The 26,851-nt window shown below is 46.9% G+C and overlaps 1 protein-coding gene across 1 annotated transcript; it reads left to right on the top strand.

The window, feature by feature from the left end:
* Window positions 1-7,518: 7,518 nt before the first annotated feature.
* LIN28A (lin-28 homolog A) lies at window positions 7,519-25,973 on the top strand. Its single transcript, XM_004025237.5, has 4 exons — window positions 7,519-7,682; window positions 8,146-8,342; window positions 21,546-21,730; window positions 22,488-25,973. Exons 1-4 carry the CDS (start codon window positions 7,652-7,654, stop codon window positions 22,702-22,704), a joined length of 630 nt encoding a protein of 209 aa, XP_004025286.1. The 5' UTR covers window positions 7,519-7,651; the 3' UTR covers window positions 22,705-25,973.
* The last annotated feature ends 878 nt before the right edge of the window (window positions 25,974-26,851 follow it).

Here is a 26,851-nt window from a genome sequence, read left to right as displayed (position 1 = left end):
GATAAACAGTAACTGCAGAATCAGGGAAGAATATGTTCAAGGTTCAGACTAAAGTAGCATTGAGAAATGAAAGCATTTGGATACACCTGCCTCCTGCCTCCATGGCACATGACAACCATTGGATACAAACAAACGGGCACCAGGTGAATGACAGTTGTGCGGGTTGTGACCCACAAACCAGACTTGGGGATTGCTGGAAGGATCAGCAGCCATGAGGAAATCACAGTTGGGTGTCATGAGTTCCACTGCAAGAGGACGCCTGGAGAGTTACAGTTCCTGGACAGTGAACTATAGCAGGATCATCATTTTCTCTTCCTGCCTATGCCTTGTGGGGGATGTGTCAAAAGAAAAAGATTTAGAGGCTGTCAGGGTGAGGGTCGGAGGTCAGCTGGGGTCAGGAAGTCTATTTCGCTGAGGTCACTCTCGTCTCCTTTCAATCTAATGAAGCCATTATTGGTGAAAGCAAGTGCCTGGCATCCTGCTCTGTGAAGCAGGGCCAGCATGGGGAGCACACTGAAAGAAGGGTGGGACCCCCTTGGCTTGTTCTCCTGCCACTGCCAACTCAATAGGCCTGAGAAGCAAGAGGCACACGATCCTGCTCGATGCAGGAAGCCCTAGTCCCTGAGTGGGATGAGGATGACAGCATGGGGCAAAAACAGATTGTTTCTCTGTGTAATAGGAATGGGGGAATGGGAGATCTCTCTCTCTCTCTCTCTCACAGACACGCACAAACACACACACTCTGTCTCTCACACACACACTTATACAGATCATATCATCTAAAAATGTCAATGTCAGAACTGGAAGAAACTTTTGTCTAACAACAAATCTAACTATCATTTTACCCTCAAAGGTACAACTGGGCGCTTTTCTTGAGATCACAGAGCAAATTAGGAGGCTGGGGCCGGGTGTGGTGGCTCACACCTGTTATCTCAGCACTTTGGGAGGCCAAGACAGAAGGATTGCTTGAGCCGAGGAGTTCAAGATCAGCTTGGGCAACATAGACCTTCTTTCTACAAAGTTTTAAAATTTTTTTAAAATTTAGCTGGGCATGGTGGTGCACACCTGCAGCCCCAGCTACTCAAGAGGCTGAGGGAGGAGGATTGCTTGAGACTGGGAGATCAAGGCTGCAGTGAGCATGATCGTGACACTACACTCCAACCCGGGCAACAGAGCCAGACTCTGTCTCAAAAACAAACAGAAAAAATTAGGCTGGAACACAAACAAAAATCAGGCTGAACTAGATGCGTAGACACATTTTACTTAACTATTTGTTTATTGTCTGTCTCTCTCTTCTAGAATGTTAGCACTAGGAGTCAGAAATTTCATCTGTATTGTTCACTAATGTATTTACTGTGCTTCAGATGGTGCTGCCTGATACACAATATTTGTTTAATAAATATTTGTTAGGTATGTGAGTGAATGAATAGATGAATAAATAGAAATATATACTGTATTCCCTTCATGGTGAATTACAGAGTATACTGCCATGCTTTGAAAACCTCTGTCCCAGCCGGGCGCGGTGGCTCATGCCTGTAATCCCAGCACTTTGGGAGGCCGAGGTGGGTGGATCACGAGGTCAGGAGATTGAGACCATCCTGGCTAACACAATGAAACCCCATCTCTACTAAAAATACAAAAAATTAGCCTGGAGTGGTGGCGGGCGCCTATAGTCCCAGCTACTTGTGAGGCTGAGGCAGGAGAATGGCGTGAACCCAGGAGGCAGAGCTTGCAGTGAGCCGAGATAGCGCCACTGCACTCCAGCCTGGGCGACAAAGTGAGACTCCATCTCAAAAAAAAAAAAAAAAGAAAGAAAACCTCTGCATAGGAAACATAGTTAACATACCTTTCCAAATGATGTCACTCTATAAATGTTTTGAAACTGATAATACGTATTATTCATCCCATGGAATTACTATCTGGAGGGACACACTATGGGAAATATTTCTCTCAAATGCATACCATCATTCACGTTAGAAGATGGTCAGGATATTACACTCCGAACACCACTCTCGACCGTACCACAGAATTCTCAGCGTACTTCAGAAATGGGAGCTGAGTGTGGATGATTACCCAGAAGAGGACTTGCTTTGGCTCTGGCCAGCTCTCTGACTTAGAAAGCCAAGGAGCTATGGGAAGAATGATCAGTAGAAATGACAGGCTAGGCCAGGTGTGGTGGCTCATGCCTGTAATCCAAGCACTTTGGGAGGCCAGGGCGGGCGGGTCATCTGAGGTGAAGCATTCAAGACCAGCTGGCAAACATGGTGAAATGCTGCCTCTACTTAAAAAAAAAAAAAAAAAATTAGCCAGGGATGGTGGTAGGCACCTGTAATCCCAGCTACTTGGTAGTCTGAGGCAGGAGAATTGCTTGAACCCAGGAGGCAGAGGTTGCAGTGAGCCGAGATCATGCCATTGCACTCCAACCTGGGCAACTAGAGTGAGACTCTGTCTTGAAAAAAAAAAAAAAAAAAAAAAAGGACAGGCTAGAGCTGTGGCCCATGGAAAAGAAATCACAAACTTGGGTCCTGTATTTATCAACCAGGTGGAATATATAGTCTCCCTCCAGTCTTTTTGTCTGCCTGTATATTTTTTCACTATTGGTAAAATGGTGATGGCACTAGTCATGATAACAACATACTAGAACTGTGGGAATAATATGGGCTTTGGAGTCAAAGATGTGTGAGTTCAAATCTGCCTCTGCCATGTATTAGTTGAGCAACATTAGGCAAGCTATTAATATACTGATTCGATTAAGCTTTAGTTTCCTCTCCTGTAAAGTACAAATTTAATACTTATTCTTCAGCATTATTGAGAGTCTTGAATGAGATTTTAAAAAGGTGCCTGTATTCCTGATAAATGCTGGCTGTCGTTATTATTATCTAGCAGAATGCTCATTCCACAGAGGCAGGAATTTTTGTTTGTATTGCACTTCGATGTATTCTCAACAATTAGAACAATGTCTGCCACAGAAGAAGTGCTCAGCAAATATTTGTCAATTGTTGGATGGATTGTTATTATTATTAAGACCTCTTGCAGCTCTTTTATGAAGTTATAAACCTGCGCAAAAGGAACTTAGCAAAATGCCTTAGGGAAAGGGATGTTCTTTGTGTTGATACTGGACACCCTTGTCTTCTCTAAAGAGTACGTTTACCCTCCTTTTACCTAGATATTATTACTCTCAGAAACCAGTACACAAGAAACCTACAAAGCTTAGCTATTTCAGTCTTGTCTTCCTAAGTAGACTATAACTTCTTGGAAGGCAGGGAATATTTTTTCTTTCCTTTTTTACTTTTGTATATCCTCATGCTACTTAGTGTGTACTACTTTTTACATGTCAGCTGGGCACGGTGGCTCACACCTGTAATCCCAGCACTTTGGGAGGCTGAGGTGGGTGGATCACGAGGTCAGAAGTTCGAGACCAGCCTGGCCAATATGGTGAAACCTTGTCTCTACTAAAAATACAAAAATTAGCCAGACATGGTGGCAGGCACCTGTAATCCCAGATACTTGGGAGGTTGAGGCAGGAGAATGGCTTGAACCCGGGAGGCAGAGGTTGCAGTGAGCTGAGATCATGCCATTACACTCTAGCCCGGGTGACAGAGTAAGACTCCATCTCAAAAAAAAGAAGAAGAAGAAGAAGAAGAACTAACTACGTGACAGGAACTGTTTCAAAAGCTTTGCCTACATGATCTAACTTCATCCTCACAATATCTCTGAGGTCTCAGTATTCTCATTATTCCTATAGGACAGAGGAAGAAACAGAGGAATATAGAGGTTAAGGAAGAGCTGTAAATAGTAGAGCTGACATTCGAACATGGGTAATCTGACTCTAACACCTTGTACTCCTATAAAAAGTGGTAATAATTAAGAAAATAAGGCCGGGAGCGGTGACTCACGCCTGTAATCCCAACACTTTGGGAGGCCGAGGTGGGTGGATCACCTGAGGTCAGGAGTTCGATATCGGCCTGGCTAACATGGTAAAACGCTGTCTCTACTAAAAATACAAAAATTAGCCAGGCACGGTGGTGGGCACCTGTAATCCCAGCTACTCAGGAGGCTGAGACAGGAGAATCACTTGAACCCAGGAGGCAGAGGTTGCAGCGAGCCAAGATCGCACCACTGCACTCCAGCCTGGGCAGTAGAGTGAGACTCTAGCTCAAAAAAAAAAAAAAAAAAGAAAAAGAAAAGAAAAAAGAAAATTAAAAACAGAGATTAGTTTTTCTTCTACTTTGGTCTTCTTTGACTCAAAAAATATTATCTCTTCTTTCCTAACCCTTTACAGCCATATTATGGGAAGTAGGTTTCCCATTTTTCTGAAGAGGAGTTTGAGATACCTGCATCTCTCTCACAAAATCATATGCTACTGGAAATCTCTCTCTCTCTCTCTCTCTCTCTCTCTCTTTGAGATAAGGCCTGGGTGAGTCTGTCACCCACGCTGGAGTGCAATGGCACTATCTCCTCACTGCAACCTCGGCCTCCTGGGCTCAAGTGATCCTCCCACCTCAGCCTCTCAAGTAGCTGGCATGCGCCACCACATCCGGTTAATTTTTTTTTTTTTTTTTTTTTTTTTTGAGACGGAGTCTTGCTTTGTCGCCCAGGCTGGAGTGCAGTGGCGCGATCTCGGCTCACTGCAAGCTCCACCTCCCGGGTTCACGCCATGCTCCTGCCTCAGCCTCCCGAGTAGCTGGGACTACAGGCGCCCACTACCACGCCCGGCTAATTTTTTTTTTTTTTGTATTTTTAGTAGAGACGGGGTTTCACCGTGTTAGCCAGGATGGTCTCGATCTCCTGACCTCGTGATCCGCCCGCCTCGGCCTCCCAAAGTGCTGGGATTACAGGCGTGAGCCACCGCGCCCGGCCAATTTTTGTATTTTTTTTAGAGATGGGGTTTTGTCATGTTGCCCAGGCTGGTCTCAAACTCCTGGCCTCAAGCAACCCTCCCACCTTGACCCCTCAAAATGCTGGGATTACAGGCGTGAGCCACCACGCCCGGTCGAAAGTACCATCTCTTTAGCATTCAAAAAAAAATATCTTAGGCCGGGTGCGGTGGCTCACACCTATAATCCCAGCACTTTGGGAGGCGGAGGTGGGCGGATCACTTGAGATCAGGAGTTCAAGACCAGCCTGGCCAGCATGGTAAAACCCCGTCTCTATAAAAATACAAAAATTGGACGGGCGTGGTAGCATGTGCCTGTAATCCCAGCTACTCGGGAGGCTGAGGCACGAGAATTGCTTGAACCCAGGAGGCGGACGTTGCTGTGAGCAGATATCGTGCCACTGCACTCCAGCCTGGGTAACACAGCAAGACTCCGTCCCCCCAAAAAAGTGTCTTCATTCATCTGAAATGTGTCAGTGTTACCACAGCGGGAACCGGCATTGAGGAAAATCAGGTTTTCTGGGAAAGACTTGGAGGTGGGAACTCAAGAAGTTATTCTCAAAACTGTGAGCTGGGAACCAAGACAGCGTGACTCAATTCAGCACCGTGGACAGAGCTACTGGAGCCCTCAGGACCCTGGACAGAGAAGCAGGCCGCGCATTCCCGGGGAACCGAATTCGCATCACTTGAGAACCCACCTAGAGAAGCCAGAGCGTTCAACTCCCCTTTCCCTCCCTTTTCTTCAGCCAGACCTCAGCCACTTGCTCCTGAGTCTTAGGAACAGAGGTACACGGAGCGAATATATTTTAAGGGCGCCACTAACAGCGGGAGATAAGACTTTTGGGAGGGGAGAATTATGTAAATAAAAATGGCTTTGGCTGATGTACTAGGAGAACTCTTGATAATTCTAAATTAGAGTCCTCAGTTGGGAGTGGGGCACTGCTAATAATATTTGTTAACGATATGTATTTTTTAGGCGGAGCAGCAAAGGGCCACTCTTGTCCTTTTTACCCCACGAAGTCCCACCTCCCATTCCTTACGCTCAAGTTTTCATTTCTTGGAGAGCACCCCGTAGGAGAGAAAGGGAAATAACTTCTGCAGTCTCTTGCTTTCCTCCCCATCGTCCCCTTCCCTACCCCCACTCATCCGGTCTCTCTGAAATACACATGTGCCCACATCCGCGCGTGCACACACACACACACAAACACACACACAGAGACAGCCACAGCGTGAGAATTCCAAAAGGTTCTGCACACTCAGTGGAGAAGATTGAATTCAGAGCAAGCGGATGCCCCCGAAAGCAGGCTCTGTCCCTTTAAATGGGTTGTAGTGGTGGGGGAGGGGAACTGGCCGGAGCTGGCATTGTCCAGTTTGAACTGAACACCGGAAGTGAAGGGGCAGGGCCAGGGCCGTGCACTGAGCCCCGGGCCATTGTCCATCTCCGACCAGGGCAGTAGCCACCCCCACTAGCCAGCCGTCTTTATCTCCTAGAAGGGGAGGCCCCCCAGTCCTGTTCCTCCACCAACCCCACTATGGAATGGGAGCGCATTTTAGGGTGGTTACTCTGAAACAAGGAAGGCCTAGGAATCTAAGAGTGTGAAGAGTAGAGAGGAAGTACCTCTACCCACCAGCCCACCCAGTCCCTCTCTCAGCAGTGGATGGGGATGGGGTGGAGGTAGGACGAGAAGGCAGCTGGTGGAGAAACAGCTTCAAGACTCTTTGGGTTCCTCCTGCTCTCCAGGGAGCTTACCTGGGGCTAACTTCAGACACACAGGTTTGGAGGGAGGAAAGAAGGAAGAATTCTTTACAACGAATCAATTAAGAGCACTTTCTCTTTTCTAACTGGGGGAGGCCCAGAAAAACTCTGAGTCAGAAACTCTGGGAGACAGACATTTAGATGTAGTCAGAGGCAGACAGACTTTGGAAGGCAGCGCTTTGGTCAGGACAGATCAGCCCTGTGTGTCCCCAGCCTCTCCCCTGCTCCCCCATCCCGGGCTTCCCAGTGTCCAGAACTCCAGGTCTATCTAAGCACACGGGGGTGGGGGGTGAGAGCGGGTCAGCTCCAAGCAGCCGGGTCAGCTCAGAGGCCTGAGGGGGAAGAGAGGGGGAGGGGCGCTCAAGGGCTGGGGGAGGGGGAGGGCCCATTCATTTCTCCCTTGACAGGTGGTTTGTGTTTCTGATTGGCCAGCGCCGCCAGGCTCACACCTCCCTCCCCCAACTCTCTGGAATGTATAATTATCTGCGCGGGGGGTGGGGGTGGTGTGTGTGTGTGTGTGTGTGTGTGTGTGTGTGTGTGTGAGCAGTCACGTGGTTTTAAAACTAACCCCCCCACCAGGTCCACCACCTGTATCTGCTTTGGGGACCCCTACTGAGTCCAAAGTGCAGGATCCCAAATTCCGGGGTACTCAAGTCTTCTAGGGCAGACAGACCCATCTCCAGATGTGCGTGTGGGGAGGGGGTGTCAAACCTCAAGGTTCTGAGAAGGGACACCCCAGAGGTGTCAGAGACAGGAGCGGTGGGGGAGGGCCGGAGCTGGAGCCGGAGGGAAAGGGAGGGGAAAGGAGAGGGAGGGGAGGGGAGGGGGCTGCCCGCGGGGGGTTGGGTCATTGTCTTTTAGAATTTGGGAGCCTTTGAAAAGCCGTGGGCCCTCCCACCGCTATTGTGCAGGGGAAGATGTAGCAGCTTCTTCTCCGAACCAACCCTTTGCCTTCGGACTTCTCCGGGGCCAGCAGCCGCCCGACCAGGGGCCCGGGGCCACGGGCTCAGCCGACGACCATGGGCTCCGTGTCCAACCAGCAGTTTGCAGGTTCGAGCTCGGGACTTAGCGGGGACACTTTAGGATTCAGGGGCGGCCAGGAGCCACGTAGAAGGGAGGTGGGGAACTGAGTCCTAAGCTGCCCAAAGGACCCCAAGACGGTGCGGCCTTCTGCTTCATAGGGCCGTCTCTGGGGCAAGGAACCTTGGTGTCCCAGTGGCGTGCGCGCCAGACTACGTGGGTGGATGGAGGGGAGAGGCTTGTCCCGCTGTGAGTCTCTGGGAAACGCGTTGTGGGAAGAGGAGCAAAACTTTCGGGGCACTACTGTCCCGGTGTACGCTAGGGAAACGCGGGAGGCGACCGGGATAGGTTTCTTCTCTTCTGTTGCTTGGTAGCTGCCCCCTCCTGGCTGTCCACTTGTGGGGCTGGACACTCGGGTCTCCCTGCCTGGGGCCCGAGACGGCCCTCCGATTCCGTGCCCCCCAGCTAAGTGCCCGGCCCTCCCTCTCTCCAGGTGGCTGCGCCAAGGCGGCAGAAGAGGCGCCCGAGGAGGCGCCGGAGGACGCGGCCCGGGCGGCGGACGAGCCTCAGCTGCTGCACGGTGCGGGCATCTGTAAGTGGTTCAACGTGCGCATGGGGTTCGGCTTCCTGTCCATGACCGCCCGCGCCGGGGTCGCGCTCGACCCCCCAGTGGATGTCTTTGTGCACCAGGTGAGACTGATTCCGGTAACTTTGCCCAGGGAAGGGCATCTAGGCGCCCATATCCACGAGTGGGCTCCGGGCTCGCAGTTGAATTGAGGGCCATCGGGAGCCCTCATTATGCGTCCCTGTCTTTGCTTCGGCACCCCAATTCTGAGTCCCTGTTAACTATCTCGGGGGGGAGTAGTGGGAGGCAGCACCAATTATCAGCACCCCCGCCCCCTTCCGGGAACCCCTCCGGCTTACCACGTGTCTATTACCTCTTTCCCCTGGGAAGGGGCAGGGGGCAGGGAGGTGACCCCATGTGGCAGAAACTAAGGTTGTATTGTGCTTGCCGGTGGGGGGAGGGCGAGCAGGCCGGCCAGGGAAGCACATGCCTGGCCTGAGCCGGGAGCCCAGCTCCTCCGTCTGAATGGAGCTCAGAAGGCGGGAGAGAGTGAGGGCAACTGGCTACCGGACCCAAGGGGCGTAAAGCCGAGAAGTCAGCCTCATCCCCTTTTTAATGCAGACCTCACCTGGCTGGTCACTAAAAACTGGGTTTGGCAGATCCCTGAAGGATCCCTGTGGGGGCTTGAAAGCTCAGGACTGGGGTCTTTGCTGTCCAGTTCCCGTGAGGAAGGAAAACCCAAAGAGCCCAGGCCTTCCTTACATTCCTGGGCCAGGCTGGGAGGGAAGTCGGTAGGTCGCAACCCCAAGTTCTCAGTTAAAGCAGGGCAGCACAGTAGGGGGTGAAATTCAGTGTCACAGGACAGGGGGTGAAGGGAGGCTGGCCTCTGGTCCTATTCTCCGCTTGGCATTTATGGCCCCAGACAGCCATTGATTGCTGTCTTAACATTCCTGGCCTCAAACAAGGAGCCAGAGACTTCAGGTCTCCCTCCTCCCAGGCTTCCCCTTCCTGAATATCCTAGAGGCATTCCGGTGGTCCTGGGCCACCAGCTACCCATAAAGACCATGGAAAGGAAGTTGCTTGCTGACTATGGCCCTTCCATCTTTGGAGGTTTGGGGCTGGATCTGAAAAGAAGAAATTGCTAATCCCAGATCGTGTAGGTTGACACCCAGGCCGGGCAGGGAGGGGTTACTTAAGGGAGGTTGGCTTTAGGAGGCGTGGGGGAGGGGAAAGGAGGATGTGGGGATTAAGGGTTGGAGCCTGAAGGGATGGCATTCTTTGGGGGAGGGGTAGGGAAGGGAGATGCTGGGTGGACTAGTTGGAGGCAGAAGGGATGTCTTTGAGCACAGCCTTCAGTGAGGAACAAACAAGGGAAATAGACGCAGGGAGATGGGGAGCCACCACTTACTGTTGGGGCCATGGGGTCAGTGGGCTACTTGAACATCTGCCGAGAGGACCTGCAGCAGGATACTGAGCTGCCCCCTTGCAGCACCCTTATTCCCCCAATCCCCCATTAGACAGCTAGTTTCCCACTGGTGGCTTTTCTCCCTTCTCTGTCTCATTTACATATGTGAATGATAACCCACAGGAAGTAATTGTGGGAGAAAGAAGGGAATTGGCCTCTTTAGATCTATTAAATCACTTTATTACAGGAACCAGCTTTGAATGGCCCTCCTCAGCAGGGTAGCAAGCCTCCCCCACTCTCCCATTTATCTGATCACAAAGAGATTAAAATCTTTCCTGGTCTGGGGACTGGACAGCTCCCCCAACTTTGGGAGGCTGGAATAAAAGAGTCAGACCCAACGTTTTCTCATCTCCCATCCAAAGGCTGCCAGATAGGGAGGGGCTGAGGGGAATATATCCCCCCATCTTCTGGGTTCCTTGGTGATATACATACCCCAAGGAAGGTGTTTTTTTGTTTTGTTTGTTTGTTTGTTTGAGCAAATGGGGACTTGGGCCTCAGCAGGCTTCACCTTAGGATCTAGAGCAATTGGGAAACTATTGGATGGCATAGAGCAGGCGTTGAGTCTACACCGTGCTGGGTCAGATGTGCTGGCTTGGAAATACTCTGGATTTTAGGCTCTTGGAACATCCAGGAACCCATAGTTGAGTAAGTTGTCAAGAGGGAGCTGAGCTGGAAGAGAATTAAGAATTTGTCTCTCTAATCCCCAGCTCTTCCCATTCTACTCACAAAGCACAATGATGGGTGGAAATTCCCTGAGCCTTTACCTGGTAGCTCTGATAATGGTAGCATGCCAGGAAGGCTTGGGCCAGGGGTCCTCCAACCCCACCTTAACCGTAAGTTAGATTAGTGATTCCAGTCTTCGCACTTGTTTTTTTGTTTGTTTGTTTGTTTTTTGTTGCTTTTTTTTTTTTTTTTGAGATGGTGTTTGGCTCTTGTTGGCCAGGCTGGAGTGCAATGGCATGATCTCCACTCACCGCAACCTCCGCCTCCTAGGTTCAAGCGATTCTCCTGCCTCAGCCTCCTGAGTAGCTGGGATTACAGGCATGTGCCACCACGCTCGGCTAATTTTTTGTATTTTTAGTAAAGACGGGGTTTCTGCACGTTGGTCAGGCTGGTCTCAAACTCTTGACCTCAGATGATCCGCCTGCCTTGGCCTCCCAAAGTGCTGGGATTACAGGCGTGAGCCACCACCCTTCTGCATTTGTGAAATTAGAAATGATTCTCTGGAAATCTTATGGTAAAGGAATTTAGTAAACACAGGATAAATTGTTTACTGGGGGAGGAGGAAAGTGTTCCCGAAGCAGAGAGTAAGAAATCTTTAACAAAACTTCCCATTATTTGGCTGCTGGGGTTGGGCACCCTGGGGTTGGGGTGGGCTGGTGAGAAGGTAATTGTCCTAAGATAGCATCTACCAGAGGGAGGGGGTCAGGGAGCCCCTTTGCAAATAAAGAGGAAGGGGGAAAGGCAATTTAAAAATATTTTCTTTTCCTTTCCAAAGTTGGGGTTATTAGGATCCCAATGCCCTGTTAACTAATGTTCTTATGCTCTCTCCCAAATGCTGTAATATCCTCTTCAAGAGTAGATGAGTGGGGGGAAAAGCCCACCCCCAGCCAAAAACTAAGCAAAACAACAACAAAACACAAAGCAAAGAGATTTCTATAACAACTCTTTTCCTTAGGTACACATCTTTAGATCTAGAAATCTGCCTGTCTCTAGAGTTAGGGAAATAGATAGCAAGCCCTTAAATTAGAGTTTCTCAACTTCAGCACGATTGACATGTTTTGAGCAGGATAATTTGTTCTGGGGAGTCTGTCCTATGTATTATAGGATGTACAGCAGTATTCCTGGTCTCTACCCACTAGAAGCCAGTTGCATCTTAGGTATGACAACCAAAAACATCTCCATACATTGTCAAATGTCCCCTTGGAGTCAAAATCTCATCCCTGCTTGAGAAACACAGTTATATAGGAAAGCTGGAACAAGAAAGCTAAACTGTCAACTATTTTCCTGAGATTCATCAAGAATTCAAAAATCCTCATTTTGGGCCATTTTTAGAGTTTTGGCTTAACTCATGTTTCCTGTGGCTCAATTTGCAAACTCTCAAGATTTATAGAAATTTGGAAATAAGAAAAGTTCCCTGCTTTCCCATAGCTCCTCAGGACCCAGATATGTTTCAATCTCAAATATGTTTAAATTGGCTTTCTGGCTAAAATGCTATATTAGAAGACTTGGAGTCAAAAGCCCAGATTTGACCAAGGGACCAAGTTGGGTTAGGAGAATAGGTTTTCAGTACCTAGACAACTGCTGAAATTGCCCTGAAGCCAGGTGGCCTTCTTTTTCTGAAAGCTGTGAGTGAGGAGGTGGTAAGAGCAACCTTATTCAGTCCTAACCTAGGTTAGGACTGCTGGGTTTGGTGGCAGGGTTGCGGGGGCGGGTGGGGAAATATACGGAATCTTTCCTCCTGGTTTGTAACACTGCACCTCTGATTACTCACCTCATGTCTAGTTATTGAGGTACTGGTCTTATACCCTTCTCTATGTAACCCATAAGCTCTTTGAAGGGAGGAACTTAGCTGCCTGGTTAATTTTCTAGTATGCACTTGGCTGAGGAATGAATAAGAAAAGGGGCATCTTGAAGACCTTGGTGAATCAGAAGTACACTTAGCAGTCTGGGGTCCATGTTGACAGAGATCTTTGTTCAGAGAAAAAGACTAGAGATACTGAGGGGTGTCAACTGTAGCTGCTCGCTTTCTGGGCTGGGCACAACATAGAATATGGCCTGGGCACAACATAGCACTATGAAAGTTTGTGGAGTGAATATGGGTAGATCACCACTCGGAGCCCAGAGAGTTTCCTCTCGTTTTTGTTGATAGTGGAAGCCACAGATTTAGTGGCCATCCATGAGTTATTTCTGTCTTAATAAGAAAAGGCAGCTTAAAAATAAATTGACTCGATTTTTCAGAAAGTTGGTAGAGAGGTAGGAAGGTTCATGAAGATATTGTGGAATCTTCTGGGGTCCTCTTCTTTCTGAGACATGCTTCTAGACAATGTCTTTTTTTTTTTATTTTTATTTTTATTTTTATTTTTTGAGATAGTCTTGCTCTGTCGCCCAGGCTGGAGTACAGTGGCACGAACTCGGCTCACTGCAACTTCCGACTTTCGGGTTCAAGCAATTCTCCTGCCTCAGCCTCCCAAGTAGCTGGGATTACAGATGTACACCACCACACCCAGCTAATTTTAGTATTTTTAGTAGAGAAGGGGTTTCGCCATGTTGTCCAGGCTGGTCTCAGACTCCTGACCTCAAGTGATCCACCTGCCTGGGACTCCCAAAGTGCTGGGATTACAGGCATGAGCCACCATGCCCGACGACAGTGTAAAGTAAAGGCTGTGACACCATCCTGAACAAAGCTTCAAATATGGGACGTTTCTACCCTCTGGTTGTTGACACTGCTGCCTGCCTTACAAGTGGTTTTCAGTAACATTCACCAGGGCCATTTAGTTTTTTGAACATTGCCAATCACACTCTACTGGAATTCTTGTTTTTTGGAGTAACTGCCCTAGGTAAAACTATGCCTCCTGTCTTCCTGCAGGCATGAATAGCAACCACTGGCCACATAGTCAGAGTGGGAGGTCAAAGGAGTTGGGGGAGAATACACAGCTGATACAGACTTATTTAACATGATCTCAGCATCGAGGTTTTTTATTTTTTTTGAGACGGAATCTCTCTCTGTTGCCCAGGCTGGAGTGCAGTGGCGCCGTCTTAGCTCACTGCAACCTCCACCTCCCAGGTTAGAGCGATTCTCCTGCCTCAGCCACCCAAGTAGCTGGGATTACAGGCACCTGCCACCATGCCCGGCTAATTTTTTGTATTTTTAGTAGAGATGGGGTTTCACCATGTTAGCCAGGCTGGTCTCGAAATCCTGACCTCGTGGTGATCCGCCTGCCTCCGCCTCCCCAAGTGCTGGGTTTACAGGCGTGAGCCACCATGACTGGCCCAGCGTGGGCTTATTTAATTTAGACAGGACTTGGTTTTTCTAAGCAGTAGAATATAAGAACTGAGTTTCTGGCCTAAAAGTCTAGGAAACTTTCATTCTTATCCCTGATCGAGCCGGTGGTTGGGTGGGGGCAGGGTGGGACGGGGAGGACAAGATGACTGCCCTAAGGAGCTGTGGAGATAAATCTACCCGAACACTTGAGTTCACAGCTCAGACCAGGTAGCGGGCCACTCAGTACCTCCTGGTATAGGTGCCCTCGGGCTTACCTTTGGGCAGACAGGCTGAGCAGCGCCATCTGGTGGAGAACTCCAGGCAGGAGCTACAGGGCCTGGCTGTGGCTGTGGCTGAGCAGAGGGGATCAGAAGGATTGGCTTCCTGCAGCCTTCTGTTCCAGACACCCCTTTCACCAACCTCCTTGACACACACCCTCCTTGACACACACACCATTGAATAACTGCTTCTGGGAGAACCGGTTGGTTCTCCCTTACCAAATCTTACCTCCAGGAATGAAGCTAAGATAGGGATGTGACACCACAGGACTGAATCATTAAAATTACTTTCATCAGCTGCTTTTTTAAACGTAGCTGCTAGAAAGTTTTCAATTATATATGTGACTTGCATCATAATGAATTGCACTGGGGAGAGTTAGGCCAGCTGCACTCAGCTCAGCTCTTGCCTTTTACTGCGACTTTAACCAAGGTGCTTATTAACCCCTCTGCCTCCATGTCCTCAAGCTGTAAAATGAGGGTCTTCATATCACCCCACTGCACCAGTTTGATATGAGGGTTAAATGAGTTACAACACGTAAAGTGGTTAGAATGCCACTTAGTCTACAGTAAGAATCAATTAGTAACAGTTATTTTGCATAGTACTTAGACATTCAACAAATGCTTGTGCAAGCTAGGAACCTAGAATTGAGGTAGAGACCTGCACTACGGAATCTTCCGGCTGGAATGGCCCTGGAAGAAGAGCTGGAATAGCCTCTTGCAGAAGAGACAAGAACCCCAGCTTTAATCTGCACAACTGTAGCAAGTACCCTGAAATTCTGTTGCCACTTCTGTAGAAAGGACACTTAGGTTCCTTTGTGTTGTTTTTTTTTTTTTTCTCTTCATACTTTTTTCTTTTATAATGTTTTGTTTTGTTTTTAACTCCACATTTCCTAAGTGACCCCTAAGGCTCATTCTATCTCTAAGCTTGTAAAGGCATAAATTAAAGCTGGGATGAGGTACTTGGTGTGGGTTGGATAGGGTAAGGCAGGCAATTACCGAGGTATTAAGAAGGGATCAGAAGGCCTAAGTACTTTAACTGGAGAGATTCCTTCCCTGTTATCAAAAAAAGAAAAAGAAGTGCTTGGGGTGGGCGCGGTGGCTCACGCCTGTAATCCCAGCACTTTGGGAGGCCGAGGCGGGTAGATCATGAGGTCAGGAGATCGAGACCATCCTGGCTAATGCGGTGAAACCCCGTCTCTACTAAAAATACAAAAAATTAGCCAGGAATGGTGGCAGGAGCCTGTAGTCCCAGCTACTCAGTAGGCTGAGGCAGGAGAATGGCGTGAACCCGGGAGGCGGAGCTTGCAGTGAGCCGAGATTGTGCCACTGCACTCTGGCCTGGGCAACAGAGCCAGACTTTTTAAAAAAAAAGAAAAAAGAAAAAGAAATGCTTTCTGTTGTCTGATGCCACATTCCCCAACACAGTAGGCCCATGTAGGCTCCCCACAGTCCTAACTTGAAGAAATTGGGAAAGGATGATATGGGTCATGCCTTCTCTCCCCCTCCCCTTTAAAATAATTTATCTGAATCAATAATTCAGGATTGGACTGAAGAGACTCAAGGGGAGGGAGTCCTGTTTGGTTCTATCCATGAAGTGGGCAGTGAGCAAGCCAGAGAAGGGAGATGGCTGCTGATGGTGACTTTGGCAAGACTGCCTGGGGAAGGAAGAATTTTCTATATCTAGTTCTCTCACCGTGACCATAACCCCAACATAGAGAGGAAGGAAGAAACTGTTGAATGTGGGGAGGAGGGAGAGGGGGATGCAAGAGGGATCTGCTCCTTGGAACTCCAGGAATCTGACCACCAGAACCAGCCAGTGTCAACTCTTTGTTTCCTGGGGCTGGGCTCTACTGGGGGAGCTCAGGCCATGCCCCTCCTCCTAAGGTCTTTTCCTTTTGGAGGGATGGGGAAGGGGGCGGGGCCCTGCTTTGTGTGTGGTTGGGGGTGGAATGGGGGTGGTACAAGAATTTCAGGCGCTTTTCAGATGCAGGCCCTGGGAGGCTGGCTCTGTGGGGCTGCACGCTGATTACCTATCTGATAAGAGAGGAATCCGAACTATGTGTTTTAGAAAGGGGTGGGGGAGGAGGGCAGGGAGCCACCCCTGGAGACCACCAGTTTAAATCTCTTGATTACACTGAGGTGCCTGCAGGGGTGGGGGTTTACTCTGTAAAAGTCTTAGACCTCAGATCCTCCAGTGATGCAGTGAGTGACCTGAGAGGACTAGTCAATTTCTTGTTGCATGTCCCCATTTATACGATCCTCTTAAAATAAACCTATGAGGTGTCCATAGAGGAAGGTGTTACTCTCCAGTAAACTGGGGCTTAGAGAGGGGATATTCTTCTGAGTTTCTATAGCTAGTTAGGATAAAACCAGATGCTTGGCACTTAGTTCTCTCTGTTAACCCGCGCCATCCAGTGTGAAGAGGTTGATAATTGCCACTCCCTGAGGATTTATGTGTAGCAGGCGAAGTGCTAACTACTTTTCATGTGTAAAACCTCACAGCACTACCATAAAATTAGTATTTACTCCGTTTTATAGATGATTGAAGAAAGGAGGGAACAGGCCATCAGACTCAATCAACCCTTGTTCTTAACTATTTACCTGCTGAATCACAGCTAGAACTAGGAGTGTCCCAGCCTAAGACAAGCTGGGCAAGCGAATGAAGCTGGAATTGCTTGGGTCCAGAAGGCTCTTGGTCTGGCTCCTCTAGGACCTCCCAACTCACCCACTAATTGCATCTCTTGTCCCACCCCGCTCAATAAAAAATAAGTCAAATCTAATATAATCTTTATTTTTTGAGATGGATTCTTGCTCTCTCACCCAGGCAGGAGTGCAGTGGCGCGATCTCAGCTCACTGCAAGCTCTGCCTCCCAGATTCAAGCGATCCTTCTACCTCAGCCTCCCAAGTAGCTGGTACCACAGGCACATGCCACCATGCTGAGCTAATTTTTGTATTATTTTGTAGAGAACAGGGTTTCGCCCTGTTGCCCAGGCTGGTCTCCAACTCCTGAGCCTCAAGCTCAGGATCCACCTGCCTCAGCCACCCAAATTGCTGGGATTACAGTTGTGAGCCACCATGCCCGACCTTACAAATCTAACTTTAAACTCAGGGTGGTTACTGTGAAACAGCGAGAGAGATATTGCACCCGGCCTGCAATATCATCTTAAAACAAAAATTTGGCCGGGCATGGTGTGTAATCCCAGCACTTTAGGAGGCTGAGGTGGGCGGATCATGAGGTCAGGAGTTTGAGACCAGCCTGGCCAATAAGGTGAAACCCTGTCTCTACTAGAAATACAAAAATTAGCTGGGTGTGGTGGCATGCACCTGTAGTCCTAGCTTAAACCCAGAAGAATCGCTTAAACCCAGGAGGCGGAGGTTGCAGTGAGCTGAGATCGTGTCACTGCACTTCAGCCTGGGCGACAGAGCAAGACTTTCTCAAAAAAAAAAAAATTAAGTGATAAGGAATCTGTGGTTCCCATCTTGATGAAGAGCATGTTTCATCTAAGTTCCAGTTTGGAATATTACCCCCCAGCCACCAGCATAAAATACTAATGCTACTTACTCATGTTCCCTTGAGCCAGGACTAGGTAAGTGCACAGTGATCCTTTTTGCTTCTCCATTTTCTATGATGACTACTCCTTGTTGACATATTTGACACTGTTGTTTTACTATAATAGATGAAACTGTAATGAAGTCTATTCTGGGTAGGGTCTGAGATGCTGTCACCTCCGCTAATGTCAAGTTGGTGGTGCAGTAAGTGGCATGATAGAATGAGCTCTGAGCTTTAAATCAGGAACTCTGGGTTCATCTGACCCTGGCTTTGCTACAGAACTAGCTGTATGAACAACTACTTTTTTTTTTTTTCTTGATGGCTACTGGCTGTTTGCTAACTGCTTTATAAATATCAGTGTCCTTAAATTTTGGTACAAACGTGCAGTGTTCTAATAGTATTATTCCATACATATTGTTCTAAATCTTGCTTTTTGTTTTTTCTTTTAACAATATTATTTGGTAATCTTTCTCAGCCGAATGATTAAAAATCTGCCTCCTGGTTCATTAATTCATTAAAAAATGTGCTAGGCATTATTTCAGGTACCAAAATGTGGCTGTGAACAAACCAAAGACTTTACGTTGTTTTTAATGGCTGCGTGGTATTCGTTATTATAGATGTACCATATTTATTCAACCATTCCCCTTCAAATAAACTGGTAGGTTATTTCCAATTTTTCTAAACCAACAATGAGATACTGAGTATATGTGTCATGCTAAGACTTCCTACTGATAATCTACTTATATTATGTTGTGTGATTCTTTTTTCTTAGTGATTTATGGTATATTTTTGTAGTTTTACCAGTCTGATTATCTGTCTTAACTTTTCAGTATTTTTCTTAACAATGAGGTGTTTAAATCCTCTGAAATGTATTTTGTATATGTATCATACAAAGTCTGTAGGAATATGACTTCCTTTCCAAATGGATTATTAATTTTTGTAGCAGCATTTATTGAATTATTTTTCTTACCTATTGATTTCTCCATATATTCTCAGATCTCTGTGATTTTCCATTTTAATCCTCTGATCCATCTGCTTGGGTTATACTGTCTTTCGGTAACATTATTTTGATATAATTTCAAACTTTAAAAAGGCTGCAAGAACAATACCCAACACTCCCACATAACCTCTACCCAGATTCATTGACTCTTAACATTTTGCCCCATTTGCTTTATCATTCTCTATCTTGGTACAGATAGTTGGTTTTTTTTTTAAACCATAAGTTGGAGACAGTAAGCACTTTTATCTCTAAATATTTCAGTGCGTATTTCCCAAGAATGGGAATATTTATCTTTTTTTTTTTTTGAGACAGGGTCTCACTCTGTCACCCAGCCTGGAGCACAGTTGTGTGATCTCTGCTCACTGCAACCTCTGCCTCCTGGGCTCAAGGGATCCTCCCACCTCAGCCTCCCCATTAGCTGGGACGACAGGCGTGTACCACTGTGCCTGGCTCATTTTTGTATTATTTTGTAGAGATGGGTTTTTGCCATATTGCCCAAGCTGGTCTCGAATTCCTGGGCTCAAGCAATCCGCCCATCTTGGCCTCCCAAAGTGCTGGGGATTACAGGCATCAGCCACTGTGCCTGGCTGGGAATATCAATCTTACATCGTTTCAGTACACTAATCATAATCAGGAAATTAAACACTGGTACATTTATCTATATACCATATGCAAATTTTGTCAATTGTCCTATTTTTTTTTTTTCCTGTTTCAAGATCCAATCTGGAATCTTGGATTGCATTGAACTGTTCAGTTCTTCAGGCTTTGTCTTTTTATGACCTTGACATTTTTGAAGTCCTGTTTTATAGGAATGTCCCTCAGTTTGGGTTTGTCTGATGTTCCCTCAAGGTTAGATTCAGGATGTGCATTTTTAAAGTCATAAGTCCTTAGTGCATCATATTAGAAGATATGTGTGTTCCATTGTAGGCAAAGCTAAACTCAAAGAACTTGACTAGGGTATTATCTGCCAGTTTTCTCCACTGTAAACTTGCTGTTTTTCCCTTTGTAGTTGCTACACTGCTGATTCTATCCAATTTAAATTGTAATATCTGGTATTCTTGGCAATTTATATTTTCCCATAGCCTTTAGAATCACTGAATCTTCCAATCCAAGATCGTGGTATGTTTTTGCATTTTTTCCTTTAATATATTTGAGTTTTTTCTTCATATAGGCTTTTCACCTTGTTAAATGTATTCTGAGGGTTTTGGTGTTTTTGTTTGTTTCTGAGAGAGGGTCTTACTCTGTCGCCCAGGCTGGAATGCAGTGGCATAATCTTGGCTCACTACAACCTCCGCCTCATGGGCTCAAGCGATGCTCCCACCTCTGCTGGGATTACAGGGGTGAGCCAGACAGAGTCTCGCTCCATCACCCAGGCTGGAGTACAGTGGTGCCATCTCTGCAACCTCTGCTTCCCGGGTTCAAACAATTGCCTCAGCCTCTCGAGTAGCTGAGATTACAGGTCTGCGCACCACACCCACCTAATTTTTGTATTTTTTGTAGAAATGGCATTTCGTCACGTAGGCCAGGCTGGTGTTGAACTCCTGGATCATGTGATCTGCCCACCTCAGCCTCCCCAAAGTGCTGGGATTACAGACAGGCATGAGCCACTGTGCCTGGCCTATTCTGTTTGTTTGGTTTTTTAACATGTTTTGCAGCCATTATTATGATTTCCTTTTTTTTCTTTTTTTTTTCTTTTTTTTTTTTTTGTTTTTGTTTTTGTTGCCCAGGCTAGAGTAGAATGGCGCAATCTCGGCTCACCGCAACCTCCGCCTCCCGGGTTCAAGTGATTCTCCTACCTCAGCCTCCCAAGTAGCTGGGATTATAGATGCCCACCACCACGCCCGGCTAATTTTGTATTTTTAGTAGTAGAGACAGGGTTTCTCCATGTTGGTCAGGCTGGTCTCAAACTCCTGACCTCAGGTGATATGCCCGCCTCGGCTTCCCAAAGTGCTGGGATTACAGGCATGAGCCATTGCGCATGGCCCATTAGTATTATTTCTTAAATCACTGAGCATCTTGAGTTTGTTTTTTTGTTTGTTGGTTTGTTTGTTTTGCGACGGAGTCTTGCTCTGTCACCCAGGCTGGAGTACAGTGGCGCGATCTCAGCTCACTGCAAGCTCTGCCTCCCAGGTTCATGCCATTCTCCTGCCTCAGCCTCCGGAGTAGCTGGGACTACAGGCACCCGCCACCACGCCTGGCTAATTTTTTGTATTTTTAGTAGAGACAGGGTTTCACCGTGTTAGCCAGGGTGATCCCCTGCCTTGGCCTCCCAAAGTGCTGGGATTACAGGCGTGAGGCAGCGCACCCGGCCTTTTTTCTTTTTTAAATAAGGCATATAATATTGCTTTGATTATAAAAATACCACTTGATTTTGTATTTTTTTCCAGTATTCTACTTATTTGGTCTTTTGATGATGGTATAAATACTAAGTGAGGCATTACGTGAAAAATGAATATTTCAGTGCTTTATAGTGTGACACTTTATTTTTATTTTATTTATTTATTTCTTTGAGATGGAGTCTTGCTCTGTCAACCAGGCTAGAGTACAGTGGCATGATGGCTCACTGCAACCTCTGCCTCCAGGGTTCAAGCAACTCTCCTGCCCCAGCTGCCCAAGTAGCTGGGATTACAGGTGCCTGCCACCACGCCCAGCTAATTTTTTTTATTTTTAGTAGAGACAGAGTTTCACCATGTTGGCCAAGCTGGTCTCGAACTCCTGACTTCAGGTGATCCTCCCGCCTCAGCCTCTCAAAGTGCTAGGATTATAGGTGTGAGCCACTGTACCCGGCCCTCTGTTCTATTTTATTAAGAACTTTAAACCTGAATAGCTACAAAAATGTCATGGCATCTGCTTATATAATTACCATTTTTGTTAATGTACTGGAAGACTTTGTTGTTCTTAATCGTAGTGACTCTTTGAGTCAGTTTCCTTACCAGTAAAATAGGAGTACCATCACATTTGATTCCTACCCTACAGGAATAAGAGTTCCCTGTCTTTTGGTATAATAATGGAAATTAATGTTAAAATTTACTGCATTTCCCTTCACCAGAGTAAGCTGCACATGGAGGGGTTCCGGAGCTTGAAGGAGGGTGAGGCAGTGGAGTTCACCTTTAAGAAGTCAGCCAAGGGTCTGGAATCCATCCGTGTCACCGGACCTGGTGGAGTATTCTGTATTGGGAGTGAGAGGCGGCCAAAAGGAAAGAACATGCAGAAGCGCAGATCAAAAGGAGACAGGTATGGATTGGAAGGCAGCTTATATAGGTTGCTAAGGGCATCCCCAGTCTCCCAATCCTGTCACTTTTTGGGTCACACTGCAAAAGACAAAGGGAAGCCTGTGGTCCCTGGCAGCATCTGGAAGGCTGAGCGCCTGCAATAGCTGTGGGCAAGGGCAGTAGGTGAGGAGGCCACTGGGGGTGACTTAGTGCTTCTACTTGGGACAAGTAAGTTTGCTCTGTGGTCTCTAAGCCTCAATTGTTAAGTGAGGCAGTGATACTAACATCCTAGGATGGTTTTAGAATTAAAGGAGATCATAGATTTGCAAATGGTGGGACAAGACAGTATTATCTATATCTGTTGCTGCTTTACCAGGTCTGCAAATGGCTGGTTTCCTTAATCTTGCTTGGGCTTAAAGCCCCTTAGCTCTGAACAGATACTATAATTTGGCTTCTTTAATTTCTCCTATATTGAGGGTATGGAAGAATCTCTCCTATCCCCCAAGTTGCAGTTCCTAGTTGGGGTCAGTAACTTATATTTCTGGTATCTTGGTATTTTCAAGTTGACATGAATCTGAAGAGATCACCTAGACAATTAGATGTGGAAAGGACTTAGAGATCATTTAGTAATAGTCCTCCTTTTGTAAGTGGGAAGTTTGGTCTCTGGGAAGGGAAGTAAGTGACAAACCTGTACCAGAGCCCAGGTGTCCTCATTCGTGGGAGGCATCTGGCCTCTTCTTGCTCCTTTCTCTTACTTTTACGATCTTGCTTTGTACTAGGTGCTACAACTGTGGAGGTCTAGATCATCATGCCAAGGAATGCAAGCTGCCACCCCAGCCCAAGAAGTGCCACTTCTGCCAGAGCATCAGCCATATGGTAGCCTCATGTCCGCTGAAGGCCCAGCAGGGCCCTAGTGCACAGGGAAAGCCAACCTACTTTCGAGAGGAAGAAGAAGAAATCCACAGCCCTACCCTGCTCCCGGAGGCGCAGAATTGAGCCACAATGGGTGGGGGCTATTCTTTTGCTATCAGGAAGTTTCGAGGAGCAGGCAGAGTGGAGAAAGTGGGAATAGGGTGCATTGGGGCTAGCTGGCACTGCCATGTATCTCAGGCTTGGGTTCACACCATCACCCTTTCTTCCCTCTAGGTGGGGGGAAAGGGTGAGTCAAAGGAACTCCAACCATGCTCTGTCCAAATGCAAGTGAGGGTACTGGGGGCAACCAGGAGGGGGGAATCACCCTACAACCTGCGTACTTTGAGTCTCCATCCCCAGAATTTCCAGCTTTTGAAAGTGGCCTGGATAGGGAAGTTGTTTTCCTTTTAAAGAAGGATGTATAATAATTCCCATGCCAGAGTGAAATGATTAAATATAAGACCAGATTTATGGAGCCAAGCCACTACATTCTGTGGAAGGAAATCTCTCAGGAGTAAGCAGTGTTTTTTTTCACATCTTGTATCCTCATACCCACTTTTGGGATAGGGTGCTGGCAACTGTCCCAAGCAATGGGTAATGATGATGGCAAAAAGGGTATTTGGGGGAACAGCTGCAGACCTGCTGCTCTGTGCTCACCCCCGCCCCATTCTGGGCCAATGTGATTTTATTTATTTGCTCCCTTGGATACTGCACCTTGGGTCCCACTTTCTCCAGGATGCCAACTGCACTAGCTATGTGCGAATGACGTATCTTGTGCATTTTAACTTTTTTTTCCTTAATATAAATATTCTGGTTTTGTATTTTTGTATATTTTAATCTAAGGCCCTCATTTCCTGCACTGTGTTCTCAGGTACATGAGCAATCTCAGGGATAGCCGGCAGCAGCTCCAGGTCTGCGCAGCAGGAATTACTTTTTGTTGTTTTTGCCACCGTGGAGAGCAACTATTTGGAGTGCACAGCCTATTGAACTACCTCATTTTTGCCAATAAGAGCTGGCTTTTCTGCCATAGTGTCCTCTTGAAACCCCCTCTGCCTTGAAAATGTTTTATGGGAGACTAGGTTTTAACTGGGTGGCCCCATGACTTGATTGCCTTCTACTGGAAGATTGGGAATTAGTCTAAACAGGAAATGGTGGTACACAGAGGCTAGGAGAGGCTGGGCCCGGTGAAAAGGCCAGAGAGCAAGCCAAGATTAGGTGAGGGTTGTCTAATCCTACGGCACAGGACGTGCTTTACATCTCCAGATCTGTTCTTCACCAGATTAGGTTAGGCCTACCATGTGCCACAGGGTGTGTGTGTGTTTGTAAAACTAGAGTTGCTAAGGATAAGTTTAAAGACCAATACCCCTGTACTTAATCCTGTGCTGTCGAGGGATGGATATATGAAGTAAGGTGAGATCCTTAACCTTTCAAAATTTTCGGGTTCCAGGGAGACACACAAGCGAGGGCTTTGTGGTGCCTGGAGCCTGTGTCCTGCCCTGCTGCAGTAGTGATTAATAGTGTCATGGTAGCTAAAGGAGAAAAAGGGGGTTTCGTTTACATGCTGTGAGATCACCGCAAACCTACCTCACTGTGTTGAAACGGGACAAATGCAATAGAACGCATTGGGTGGTGTGTGTCTGATCCTGGGTTCTTGTCTCCCCTAAATGCTGCCCCCCAAGTTACTGTATTTGTCTGGGCTTTGTAGGACTTCACTAAGTTGATTGCTAGGTGGCCTAGTTTGTGTAAATATAATGTATTGGTCTTTCTCCGTGTTCTTTGGGGGTTTTGTTTACAAACTTCTTTTTGTATTGAGAGAAAAATAGCCAAAGCATCTTTGACAGAAGGTTCTGCACCAGGCAAAAAGATCTGAAACATTAGTTTGGGGGGCCCTCTTCTTAAAGTGGGGATCTTGAACCATCCTTTCTTTTGTATTCCCCTTCCCCTATTACCTATTAGACCAGATCTTCTGTCCTAAAAACTTGTCTTCTACCCTGCCCTCTTTTCTGTTCACCCCCAAAAGAAAACTTACACACCCACACACATACACATGTAATGCTTGGAGTGTCTCCACAACTCTTAAATAATGTATGCAAAAATACTGAAGCTAGGAAAACCCTCCATCCCTTGTTCCCAACCTCCTAAGTCAAGACCATTACCATTTCTTTCTTTCTTTTTTTTTTTTTTTTTAAGATGGAGTCTCACTGTGTCGCCCAGGCTGGAGTGCAGTGGCATGATCGGCTGACTGCAGCCTCTGCCTCTTGGGTTCAAGCGATTCTCCTGCCTCAGCCTCCTGAGTAGCTGGGATTTCAGGCACCCGCCACACCCAGCTAATGTTTGTATTTTTAGTAGAGACGGGGTTTCACCATGTTGTCCAGGCTGGTCTGGAACTCCTGACCTCAGGTGATCTGCCCACCTTGGCTTCCCAAAGTGCTGGGATTACAGGCATGAGCCACCACGCTGGGCCGACCATTTCTTGATGTATTCATGCCAAACACTTAAGACACTGCTGTAGCCCAGGCGCGGTGGCTCACGCCTGTAATCCCAGCACTTTGGAAGGATGAGGCGGGCGGATCACAAGGTCAAGAGTTCAAAACCATCCTGGCCAACACAGTGAAACCCCGTCTCTACTAAAATACAAAAAAATTAGCCAGGTTTGGTGGCGCATACCTTTAGTCCTAGCTATTCAGGAGGCTGAGGCAGGGGAATCGCTTGAACCCGGGAGGCAGAAGTTGCAGTGAGCTGAGATCGCACCACTGCACTCCAGCCTGGTTACAGAGCAAGACTCTGTCTCAAACAAAACAAAACAAAACAAAAACACACTACTGTATTTTGGATGGATCAAACCTCCTTAATTTTAATTTCTAATCCTAAAGTAAAGAGATGCAATTGGGGGCCTTCCATGTAGAAAGTGGGGTCAGGAGGCCAAGAAAGGGAATATGAATGTATATCCAAGTCACTCAGGAACTTTATGCAGGTGCTAGAAACTTATGTCAAAGTGGCCACAAGATTGTTTAATAGGAGACGAACGAATGTAACTCCATGTTTACTGCTAGAAACCAAAGCTTTGTGTAAAATCTTGAATTTATGGGGCGGGAGGGTAGGAAAGCCTGTACCTGTCTGTTTTTTTCCTGATCCTTTTCCCTCATTCCTGAACTGCAGGAGACTGAGCTCCTTTGGGCTTTGGTGACCCCATCACTGGGGTGTGTTTATTTGATGGTTGATTTTGCTGTACTGGGTACTTCCTTTCCCATTTTCTAATCATTTTTTAACACAAGCTGACTCTTCCCTTCCCTCCTCCTTTCCCTGGGAAAATACAATGAATAAATAAAGACTTATTGGTACTCAAACTGTCATCCCCTTGTCAGATGTTTTTGCTGTTCCGATAACTCCCACTTTCTTAGATTGGGACTCAGAAGTCACAGAAGAACCATTACGTTTTTCTGTTCAGCCAGTTTGTTAGGAATGAATCTTGAAAGTTCAGTCCTCTTAGCACCTCATTACAGTGGATTTTTGTTTCTAGTTAAGGCCTCTTGTCCTTTCCTTGGAAGCTTCCACATTCAAGAGGGGATTAGGGGCTTGGCATGCATAAGAATGGGGTTGCCTGTGCCACTGGCTGGGATGAAAGGACGGGGCCATGGCTTGGGGCATGAGACCCTAATAATACTTTGTCCCCTACTCCTCAAAGCCTTTTACAAATCTTAATTAATTAACCCCTTGCAGCACCCCAAGGAGAGAAATGTGTTGTGGAACTGGGGAAATTGAGGCCAGAGGAGATTCACTGACTAGCTATAAATGCAACATTTTCTTTGAGCCAAAGTTTGCTAGCTTTTTAATGAACATCGAATTTTTTAATATATATCACAAGTCATCAAGCAAGAACACTGAATTTTAAACATCTATTCCCACTAAGGGAAGGAGGATTTTAAAAACGAAAAAAAAAACTTGATTGGAGGCAAACCAAGTATATTAACACAGTGCAAGGAACAGGGAAACTGGTTTAAATCCTCAAGCCTGACATTATCAGAGCAAGGATAAGAAGTTTCATACATCTACTCCAGGGACTTTGTGGCTACTTAATTGTACCAAAAGTCAAAGCTGACAGTAGAACCTCATGAAGCAGCAAACTACTAGTGGACTTCATTAAATTGTCTTGCTGCAAAATGAAGTAACTGGGACTGAAATTTACTCCCCAGGTTGCAAAGCAGGAAGGATGGAAAAGCTCAACACTATT

The sequence above is a fragment of the Gorilla gorilla genome, chromosome 1 (genome assembly GCF_029281585.2).
Source record: "Gorilla gorilla gorilla isolate KB3781 chromosome 1, NHGRI_mGorGor1-v2.1_pri, whole genome shotgun sequence".
In the NCBI taxonomy this organism is placed as follows: domain Eukaryota; kingdom Metazoa; phylum Chordata; class Mammalia; order Primates; family Hominidae; genus Gorilla; species Gorilla gorilla.
The sequence above is the reverse complement of the archived record's forward strand: the minus strand, read 5'-3'. Positions and strand labels throughout refer to the sequence as shown.